At 34.7% G+C, this 11,856-nt stretch overlaps 1 protein-coding gene across 1 annotated transcript in view; it reads left to right on the top strand.

Annotated features, from left to right (window-relative positions):
• The first annotated feature begins 1,297 nt into the window (after nucleotides 1-1,297).
• Nucleotides 1,298-11,856, top strand: part of LOC110023556 (oxygen-dependent coproporphyrinogen-III oxidase, chloroplastic-like) — a 34,441-nt gene continuing 23,882 nt past the window's right edge. Inside the window, exons 1-2 of the mRNA XM_020723036.1 lie at nucleotides 1,298-1,972; nucleotides 3,149-3,224. Of these exons, the coding sequence (XP_020578695.1) occupies nucleotides 1,424-1,972; nucleotides 3,149-3,224 (625 nt within the window). The 5' untranslated portion in view covers nucleotides 1,298-1,423. The remainder of the gene's footprint in view (nucleotides 1,973-3,148; nucleotides 3,225-11,856) is intronic.

Raw genomic sequence — 11,856 nt, 5'->3', positions numbered from 1 at the left:
TCGTGAACAACTTGTGTTCGGCTCGCTAGGCAAACGAGCTGAACACGAACGCATTTTTTGATATACACAAGCCAACCACGAGCCCTCAGTCCTAGCATAAAAGTTTATGGCTCCTTTTTTGTTGGCGCAATCACTACTTTTGCCCTCTGGGATAGGGGTGCAAACGAACAAATCTCGAGTTTGTGTTTGATTCGTTCGAAATTAAGTATGTTTGAAATAGACTCACATTCAAAATTGTTTGTGAAGTTACTTTTCGTTTTCAGTTCGATTTGTTTGAAATTAATTCAAAATATTTGAGATGTTCAAATTGTTCAAATTGTTCAAATTGTTTGAAATCTTTCAAATTTATTTGCATTGTTTAAACTGTTTTAATTGTTAAAATGATAATAAATGTTATTATTAATTTTGTAATTACAAAAAAAAAAACATCCATCTATTAAAATAAAATTAATTCTCTAACTATATTATTGTAGATTGTTAAAAACAAGTTACAAATAAAATATATATTTAAATTTTCAAACTAAAATTCTTAAAAAACAATAAATTATTATGATAAAAGAAATAAATTTAAATTATTATTATATCAATTATATAACTTATATTATATAAAATATATAATATTTATACAATTAATATTAATATATTATTATTAATAATTTATATGACATAATTTTTTAAAATAGGATAAAATTTTAATATATAATTATTTTTAAATATGATAAATATATTATAAATAATTATTTTATATTACTTTATATTTCGAGCAAAAAATAATTGAACATGATCTAACACATCACTCTTCGTGTTTAGTTATTTATAAACTAAACAAAATAAAATTATGCTTATTAATTTCATTTACTTATCCAACGTATCAAATACGACAATTGTCTCTATTTTGACGGAAAAATATTACATCAGGAGTTATAATGTAACATTATGTTCGGAGTCCATTGATATGAGGACACGTGACTTCAAGAAAATGTGCACGCTATCTTGTGATCATGTCAGGTAACATAGGAGAATATTCTTCCCGTGTTATTTCACAATATTAATGTGTTATTGTGGTGGTATTGATATGTTATTATAATACCGAGAAAATTTTCAGAAAATAATAGGACATGAATATCACGAAAATAATATATAAATAGATCGGAATATCACCGAGGGACTAAAATGATTTTTTTAAAATTTTTTTTATCATCTCCACATAATTTCATTTTGTTGGACTAGGACATTATGAGTCATGAAGTAATATTTTTATGTATTTTGACAGCCCTCCTCGTGGATGCACTAAACGACCGCTCGAAGTTACCATGTGCGCAGTGTTGTTACCCTGGCGCCAGTAGCCGCAGCCGACCCCACTATTAGAGAAAAGCCCATCGTTCTGCTCTCCAATCCTCCCAGCCTCTCTCACTCGTCCGCCATGGCCAAATCCATCTCTTCATCATTTCTCTTCACTCCATCTCCTACAACACGAACCCTTCAACCGTTCTCCCACGTCCACCTCCAATCCCCAAAAGCTTTCCGCCGCTCAACCTACTCTGCCATCCCTCGAACCTCCTCCTCCCTCCCAATTCGCGCCACCGTCGCGATCGAGAAGGAGAGCCCAGAAAACGAGCGGCCCGACACATTTCTCAGGGCCACTGATGATCCCCATTCCTCCGTCAATGCCTCTCATAATTCAGTGCGTGCGCGGTTTGAGAAGATGATAAGAGAAGCGCAGGACGAGGTGTGCGCCGCGATCGAGGCTGAGGACGGAGTGGGAAAGTTTAAGGAGGACGTCTGGTCGAGAGCCGGCGGTGGCGGGGGAATAAGCCGGGTGTTACAGGAAGGTGGAGTTTGGGAGAAGGCTGGCGTCAATGTGTCGGTCGTGTATGGGATGATGCCTCCCGAGGCGTATAGGGCGGCGAAGGGTGGTGATTCTTTGGAGAAGCCGGGGCCAGTGCCTTTCTTTGCGGCCGGGATTAGTTCGGTTTGTGACTATGAATCTTATTTTTTGCTGGAGTTTGTGTAGCACATTTTAGATGAATTTATTGATTATGAATAATTGTTTCTGTGCTGTTTTGTTTGGATTTCGGGGAGGAAGAAACTGTTATGAGCTTATTTTTGCACTAACCTTAAGCTTAGTGGGCTCTTTGGCTGCCGGATTTTAGGGAGGGTTTAAACTGCATTCACCTCATATATTGCCAAAAGGCCAAAAGTGTCCAAGGAGTACATATTCTCAAATACGTTTAACTCAGTTTCTGCATAAATACAGCTATTATTTGATGATTAGGATATTGGATTGATTTAATATGAATGCATATCCTTATCAATCAACCAAAAAACATTAGTGCCACAATAATTTTTGTTATAGCTTATTGAACAACAATCTTAAGAACAATTTCACCAAACAACCATTCACTTTGGTTGAGAACATTATATCACACAATATTAAATCACATAACATAGTAAGATATGTTGAAGGACGACATTACTAAACAGAGCCATGAAAGCATAAATCCATTTAGATAATTTGAGTTATTGGGATAGGAATGTTATGCCACTGAGTTTTCTTCTAGGGATTGTTTTGATTCAATGAGGTCATGGTTATCATGTTTTAGGTACATGAATTTCAATTGTTTGATAGTTGTGTAGAGTTGATCAATGCTTTTAAATGGGAAGTGAATATTTATATATTTGATTCTTTTGTTTGGACTGAGGGAACTTTTATAGGAAAAAAAATTATCTTTGAGGTGCTATACTGAAAGGTAGTAGGATTATGAGTAGCATTTATGCGCACTTGCAGTTTATCTTATGAACCTGTAAAGTGAATGCTATTTTATTTGTTTGTTATCTCTTCAGTCTGTTCGTCATCTTACATTACCTGTCAAAGATTTTTTTTCCTTAAAATAAAGATGTTGAATATAGTGGAAACATGCTTGTGTATTTTTTCCCCCTTTCTATTATTTTTGTTTTCCCAAGTCATTTGCCTTTTAATTAATGAATCATCATCATCATTATTCTTATCCCAACTATTTGTGGTCATATACTTCTTGATTGAATCCAAGATAATAATATAGGTGCCGAACTGTTTTCATTTTTTGTGCATTTGATGCACGGTATTTATTTTTGCATTAATTTTCTCAAAATGTGGTTTGATTTTTAGGTTTTGCATCCAAAAAATCCTTTTGCTCCAACATTACATTTCAATTATCGTTATTTTGAGACAGATGCTCCAAAAGGTACGCTATTACAAATTTATTTTATCTCTCAATAATTTTATCTTTGGTATTTTTTAAAGTTTTTTTTTTATTTTTGCAAAAGTTTTTTGTTCATGACTTAATCTAAAAAATAAAATAAGATAAACTATTAACAGTAAATATGTATTGGTTCATGTTCTCGGGTTTTGTTGGTTTTATTTATTTATATTTGTGTACGGGTCTGACAATATCTAAGTTTATTCAAAACTGGAAACTATAACTTATGCCTTATAATAAAAATCCATTTTATAATAGCGGAATTCAAAACTATAAAGATGACTTCAAAACCTTAGAGCCACCCTTTAATTTAGTGGTTAGTGTAATTAGACGGACGACCAATTTAGATTTCCCTTTTAATTTAAATTAACCACTTGCCTTGGAGGCCCCCGAAATTGAATATCATTTAGACATACGATGTCTCTTGGATGTGCGTAAATGAAACATAATATGGAACGAGTAAGGACGCAACACGTCGATGCTTAAACTTCAATAAATGGTAACACACATGTTAGATTTCATTGAATATAGCTGTATTCAAACTAATATAGATAAAGTGTACTTAGATAAATTCATGCATGCCTGTGTGTATGCAAATATACATATGTATTATACATAAACTCTAAATGTGTAAATGTGATGAGTTTGAGTGAACTCGATTCTATTCAAGCTTAGTGTCATCTCTTAAAAGAGCCCTTAAGAGAGGTGGGCAGCCCATGACTTAAATACTGCTTTTCGGCCCTACACCTAGCCGATGTGGGACTATTTTTCTGTGACATTCTCATCCACTCAATCACGTGACACCCTCGTCACGAATCGGCTCCACCGAGGTTCCCACTGGACTATGGAGAGTCCACACACCTGACAGACAGTAATATGCTCTAATACCACTTGTCACCTCCCAAAAGAGCCCTTAAGAGAGGTGAGCAGCCCGGGACTTAAATACTGCTTTTCGGCCCTACACCTAGCCGATGTGGGACTATTTGTCTGTGACATTAGGGTGACTTGCAACTTTGCTAAAGTTTTCCTCTAGCCTGTCATTATTCAGTCATTCATCGTTTGAGCTTTGTTGTTATGGGGCAAAATGAACTCAAGTTTGTGTTGTTAAGGTTAAGGGCTCGTTTGGGACAACATAAAACTGCGGGTGGCGTTTTCAAAATGCCATCGTCATGTTTGGTTCGCACGGTCGATCTTCTTGTTCGAAAACGACGTTCATAGTTTACAAAAGACGCGGCCTGCAGGTATAATCCTCTTTCGTATTTCTGCGGGCCGCGTTCGTTTGCAGCATTTTACACCCCTGCCCTCGTTCGTGTCTGGGAGATCCCGAGCATCGTTCGCATTTGGGAGATCCCGAGCATTGTTCGCATCCGTTCCGTGGTTCACATCCACCGTGCTAGACACTCCTCTTCTTCGGCATTCGATTCTCGACAGGTATAACCCTTCTTTCCCTTCTTCGTCGGCACTCCTTCTTCTTCTTACGCATTCCATCTTCTTCTTCGACAACATTCTCGTTCGGATCTTCCCCCCCTTTTATTTTATTTTTCATTTTTCGTTGTCGCTAAACATATTGCAACAAGTTTTTGAATCTGAGATCCTAGCATTTTTTTTATCGGATCTTCTCGATTGGATTTTGAAGATCTTCTCGATCGGATTTTTTTCGTCGCTAACATATCGCAGCAAGCCTTGAGCATATTGATGAGGCAGAATTGGTGATTGGAGTAGGTGTATTGTTTACCTGGAATAAGTGGATCTTTACTCATTCTATCAAGCTTGAGTCGTATGGTTAACACTCCCCTCAAGCTTATGATGTGGAACGTAGCGTTACCTTGTCTCGAAGAATAATAAATATGGAATAACTTCCAGTTGATCTTGGGAGCTGTGTGTAAGACTTGTATAGCGCTGGAGTGAATGTGTTGGAAGATGAATTGATAATATTTGGAAGTTGCTTTAAAATCAGATGATAAAGAGTGTAGAGAGTGTTGCTCTTTTTTCTTTTTAACAAAAAAAAAACATGCAAGGTGATTTTGGTTCCTTTCCTTGGTGTGCTTCAGGGATCTCTACTTTTCTCAGGTAATGGTAACGATCGAGCATGGATGACCTATGTCTCTGCGGGTAACCATTGTGTTCACGTGTCTTTGTTATGGAACATGTTTGAAGCTTCAACTTCCCATTTTGTCCAATTTCCTTTCACTTTTCGTTATCTTCAAGCAACCAATTAAGGCCTTAGTTGCAATATTGGTGTTGTAATATGTCTAGTTTTTCTTTTTATTTTTATTATCCTGGCGTTGGATGATTTGTATTCAGCTTCTATGGAGATACTGCATATTGTGCAAGAATCATGCAGGATCCTTCTCCTTAACTTTCTAACGCTAGTGTTGTAATTTTTTAAAAAAGTACGGTTGTCAAAGTTGCATCAACATTTTTGTTATTAGATTTGAAGAAAATGTCTGTGATAATGTTGATAATGTGGAAGTGTATTAGTGAAAAAAAAAAGAAAATAAGAATGAGGTAGGTTCTCATGATTCCTCTTTTCAAATCATAAAAGAACATTCCCTTTTACTTTGAAACTGAGTAGCCCCTATTTGATTTAAAAAAAAAAACCTCTTCTATGTTTTATTGGCTTTAGGTGCTTAAGGGAAGACTAATCAAAATATTTTATGAATTAAATTTTGGTTTCATTTATGCTTTGAGACATCATTTTAAAAGAATTCTAGGTTTAGTTTTCACTATGCTTTCTTGGATTAATGGTTTGCAGCAAGTTTAGCCCAATTGAAATTCTTATTTATTTAATATTTCCTGGATGTTATACCTTTGGATGACATAGTGTTTTTATTGCTTGATGAGAAGGCATATTGTATGATTGTTTTGATTAACTTTTGCTGTATTCAAGGCTATTATACTCTTTTGATACTATACCAAGGAGGTCATGTGCAAGAAACTCTTAAACGCCATAGGTTAAGAGCAAGGATCATTCGATCTTTCTTAAACAAAAAGAGAAAAATAGCGAGAAAATTTGAATGACTCTGGGGTTTTCCAAAGTGAGCAGTCATACTCTTCTTTTGAAGGGAAAGCTTTTTGACTTCCTTTGACAACCCTCATTTATGACAAATTCATAAAACCTCCACACTTTTGTTTCAAAATTGACATATATATATACCAAAAATATTTTATGAATATAATACTTATGTGTTTATATACGTAGCATCTCATTTTATCAAATATATATGCATATAACTTAACTCTTGATATGTTTGCAAAATCTAATCTCTAAAATAAAGTGTTAAACTTTAGGTATGTTTTATATTAGGTTGGCCAATACATGCTTATATTAGCTTTGCTATATTATAACATTCTTTGATGTGATAGAAAATATTTGAGTTATATAAATATAACTCAACTATTTTGTATTTTCATGTCATAACATTTGTACTTTAATTTTGTTGAGAAAATTACAAATTCTGCATGACGGATTATTCATTTAACTAAAAGTATCTGCAAATAAGCTATTTACAAAACACATAAACCAAACAGCTAAATAACTTATCCAGAACATGGGCCGAATAGTCATTTATCCAGAATCAACTGTTTTCCAAATGCACAAACCAAACAACCAGCCAGCCTATCCGGATCAGTTGCTCATCAGCAGATTATCAAGATAAATTGCTTATTTGCTTATCAGTTATCAGCAGAAGCTGGATAAACTGCAGCTGCCCCAAACAGACCCTTAGTTTCCAATTTCAAGATTTTTGTTGAATTTGAGAGAAGATGATAGGGAAGAGAAAGGGGAGGGGAGAGGAGGAACTTCCATTAAAATAAAGTTGTCCAATATTTTACTGAATTCCGATAATGATGGATCAAATGGCAAATTAGAGATTACTTGCCTTATTTGATGGTAATGGAGGAGCTAAAATCGACATCGATGTATTATTTTTATGATGTCGTGGCACGAATCTATGGCAAAGGAGTGTCTAAAAGTGCTAGTTTAATGGGCAAGTGGTAATATCTATTGAAAGAAGAAGAGGGTGAGAAGATGTGGCTATGTCGTCTCAATGGAGGCTGCAAGGGTTTTTTGCACTGATGTATCTAGGAAGAAGGACAAGGTGTTATGCTTTTTGTTAGATTTATAACTGTCATTCCGTAGCTGTTATTAGCTTTTATTACTTTTTTTCTCATTATTTATTTTTTATTTTGTTTTATTTAGTTTTTATTTCTTTTCTTTTTTATGTCTATGGTAATTGGGTTTAAATACCCCTCTTATCAATAATGTGTGTTTAGGGCTGTTAAAAGGGCTCGTTGTTCGCGAACAACTCGTGTTCGACTCACTAAGAATCTCGTGTTCGGCTTGTTCGCTAAGTTAACGAACCGAACACGAACCAAGATTTGTTCGTTCGTGTTCGGCTCGTTTTGGCTCGAAATACCACTAATCAATTATATATATTTGATGAGCAGTATTTTTAAAAAACTTAATTTACTACAATGCTATAAAGATCTATAATCAATTATAAGTATTAATTAAGAAAATAGAATAAAATTAATTAAATTAGATTCAATTCAAATGATGTTTTAATATAAACAAAAATTTTTAAATCTTGCGTCAATTCTTAACATCTTATGACTATCTGATTAGGATTGTCAAGATGATTTTTTGTTCGTGAACGGCCCGTGTTCGGCTCACTAAGCAAATGAGCCGAACATGAACACACTTTTTGAGCTCGAAATATAAACGAGCCGAACACGAGCTGAGTTGGTTTCTACAGTAGAATTCCTCTGCCTTCCTTTATAAGTGCAATTGTATCTGTCTAACATAATTCCTACAGCAATCTAGCGTCCCTGCAGGTGTTCAGATTCATGCAATTGTATCTGTCTGTCGGTGACCCTACTTGAATTCATTGTTGGCTCAGAACCACAACCACATCTCCTTTGACTCAGTTGGAATTATGGCAGATTCCTCCAACTTTGAATTACCTTCAGAAATTGTTCTTGAGGATAAACTCTAATTTTTGATCCCTTGCAGACCAGAGGAACATAAATCAACATTAATTTCTTTATCACAACCCATAAATTAAACGACAGTAATTTTCTCCAATAGTCCCAAGCGGTGTTTTTGTTCATCCAAGGATGTGAGAAGTTTGATTACCTCACATGTATGGTTTGTGAGAATTCAAAGACTGACCCGACATATGGAGCTTAGGAAGTGGAGAACTCCATATTCATGTAGTGGAAGATCAATTCCACGGAGACTTCGATTGAGGGTTCATATATGTTTCCCCGTTCAACTTGTGCCTTATGGATGACTGTCTGTGATACCTACTAAGATGTAAGAAATTATGACCAACTTTATGAGGTCTAAGAAAATTCAGGAGGCAAAATAGGGTTTAAGGACCGTGACCCAATATTATAATGACCTTGTTGTACTATGAATGTAATGTAACCTGTACTACGACTACTCTTGGGATTCTTTGGCCGACATTTCTCTCTTCCAGAAGATTGTAGAAAGGATCACATATTCCAATTCTTGACCAGCCTTAATTCATAAATAGTCTCCTTTAAAATTCACAAGTTTTGAACCCTCTAAACCATCCTGTCTAATGTTATGCTTCCCTCTCAATCAGATCTTCTTCACATTTAAACCCAAGGTTTGTTCAGAACACTGCTCCCAATCGGAGTAAATTTGATCCCATATCTATAAAGTATATATTCTTTGGTACTCTGCCTCTCAAAAGGGGTATCGATGTTTTGATCTTACCACTAACAAATTCTATGTGAGTGTTAATGTTTCATTTGAAAGTGTCCCCTATTTCCTAGCTTGGCGGGAGCATGGGTTTTTAGACGTCGTCCCTTATCCTACTCTTATGGATGTTCCCCTCATTGTTCCTGCCACCGAGGAGTCCCTTGTTTCGGTGAGTGCACCATTCAGTGAGTCCCCTGTTTCGGTGAGTGCACTATCTTCTCTCCCCTAGAACAACCTTTTTCTATGCAAGCCAGTGGCTATTCTTATGAATCTCAATGAAAAATTAGCTGACATTCCAAATGTTGTACGTATCAACAAAACTTACTACCAATGACTCATGAGAAAATTCATCTACCTCACCCATACTCGTCCTGACATATGTCACACAGTTGATATAACGAGTCAATTCATGCATGACCTCTATGAGCACAATCTCCAAGCTGTCCATTGGATTCTCTACTATTTAAAAGGCACACTGGACTTAGATTTATTTTTCTCTCATCACACCTTTCGGTCTATTGTTGTGTATACAGATGTTGATTGGGTCGGTTTAGTTCATGATCGTCGTTCCATCTCAAGGTATTGCTTATTTATATGGGAAAATCTCGTCATATAGGATAGCAAAAAATAGTCTGTGGTTGCCTAGAGCAGTGCTGAAGCTGAATTCCGGTATATGCCCTTAGGAATCTGAAGCTTTTGGGTTACGCATCTTGCTCCTCAAATTTTGTATGCTAACCTCCGCTCCATTGCAGTTATTTTGTGATAATAAGACCGCTATCAACATTGCTCACAATTCAACCAACATGATCACACCAAACATGTGGAAATTGACAGACACTTTATTAATGAAAAGATTGAGTCCATGAAAATTTATATTCCTCCTGTGCCCGTCAATGGTCAACTAACCAATATTCTCACCAAGAATCTTCTTATTTCTTTGTTCAATGACTTCAATTCAAGTTGAACATGATAGACATCTATGCTTCAACTTGAGGGGGAGTGTTAGATTTATAACAACAATTCTATAGACGTTATTAGCTTTTATAATTAATTCCCTCATCATTTTTTTCCTATTTATTTATTTTTCTTTCTTTTCTCTGTTATGTCTATTGTAATTGGGTTTAAATACCCCTCATATCAAATGTGTTGCTCTATTTCAAATCTCAACATTCTTAATTGGAAAATTTATGCGGATTTTTCACGTCTTATGATTAGACTTATATTTATTCAAATCTAATATTTCAGGGTAGTTCAATTGACATTATTTTTTAGAAGTTAAATACACTTGTTGGTTCCACTAAGCTTAGGCTTAACCTTAACCTTATCATCTCTAGAATGCATTATTGAAGGGTATCTTTAGTTAAAAAAAATTTTGGTGATGCAGAATTTTATATACGGCGGTTCCTTTTTCTTTATGTAAGATTGAAGGAGCAGAACCTCTTAAGCCCCGGCCCACCTATTTCTGTTCGATCCTCTATTTGAGGTTAAGAAATAATGAAAACTGGCAAAGCAAATATTTCAAATGCTTCAAAATGAAATTGTTGAGAAATAATATTTCCTTATTAGCATTTTGATTTGCTTCAATTCTCATTCATGCTTTGAAATAAAATTTATCCCATCTTTATACTTAAACTCGATTAGAAATTCTTTACAAAGATTATTGCTACTCAATGCTTTAAAAAAGGTTGAGGGGTAAAATAGGACATTTTGCCTGTTACAATTAAGCATGAGTTTGAAGCATGAGACAAACTTGTAAATTTTTATTTAAATGTATAAATAAAAACTTATGATTGAAAACCAAATATAATGAAGCATTCCAAACTTCAATGTCCCTAATCATTGCTTTCATATTTCAACCTTAAAATATGATAAAATAAATATCAAACACTTATCTGAAAATTGACAACCAAGTGTCCTATTGAAAGCTAAAAGAAAGTATTTTATATGGATGTCTAGATATTGAAATTGACAACAGAGTAAGATCCAAGTTCTTAAAATCTTAGAAGCCCATTGAATCATATTTTGAATTATAAAAGTAACAAAATTGTTAAATACTTGATGGCTTAAATTCTCATACATGCTTTTCAAGATCCACTGGTCAGTGTCAACAAAGAGTTGAAGTCTGATTTTTTCAATGAGTGGTAATACTGAGACACAGATGAGTGTGCTTCTGGTCAAGATGAGCTTAAAGCTTAGCTAGTCAGGAAAGATAAAGAGATCTTAATAAGTTGGCCATGGAGCGAAGTTAACAAGGGAGATTAATCAAGCAAGCGAGTCCGTGCGATAGAAGCAGTGATCAAGCTAGTTGGCGTGAGTAAGTAGGTTGTGGGCCAGCAGATAGTTATTTTAAATTTGCTCAATTACTTTAACAAACTTTAGAAATAATTTTGAAACTCACACTTTTTAAGAAAGAAAAACCTCAATTCTATGACCGTGCATGAATATATACATGTCGGCCGTTTTATTGTTCAACTTGACTTTCGTAGTTTGGAAACGGTGATGATTTTGTGATTTTGAAAATAATATAAATATAATTTTTTTTAAAGAAGTAACGTTTTTTTAATTTTTAAAATAAGTGAGACCAAACGAGTCTCACATTTTTAATAGTTTAGATGATTTAATACAATACTACAAGCAATACATTTATCCCGAAGAATAAATATATTACTTGTAATAGGGATTTAATCATCTAGACTAAACAATTTGTGACATCCGTTTTGATCTGCGAAATATTTTATAAAAAGGCCAACAAGTTCCCCTATCTAACATAAAAATTAGATAGGGTTTATTTTATCTGGGTTCCTGGTTCCCTATAGAGGCAAGCCCCTATAGTTAATTACATCTTAAATAATCGGAATCACTTAAGATAACTCTCGATTAAGATCA

This window comes from Phalaenopsis equestris, unplaced genomic scaffold, assembly GCF_001263595.1.
Source record: "Phalaenopsis equestris unplaced genomic scaffold, ASM126359v1 Scaffold000224, whole genome shotgun sequence".
Taxonomy (NCBI): Eukaryota; Viridiplantae; Streptophyta; class Magnoliopsida; order Asparagales; family Orchidaceae; genus Phalaenopsis; species Phalaenopsis equestris.
Note: the sequence above shows the minus strand (reverse complement) of the source record. Positions and strands in the feature narration are given on the sequence as shown.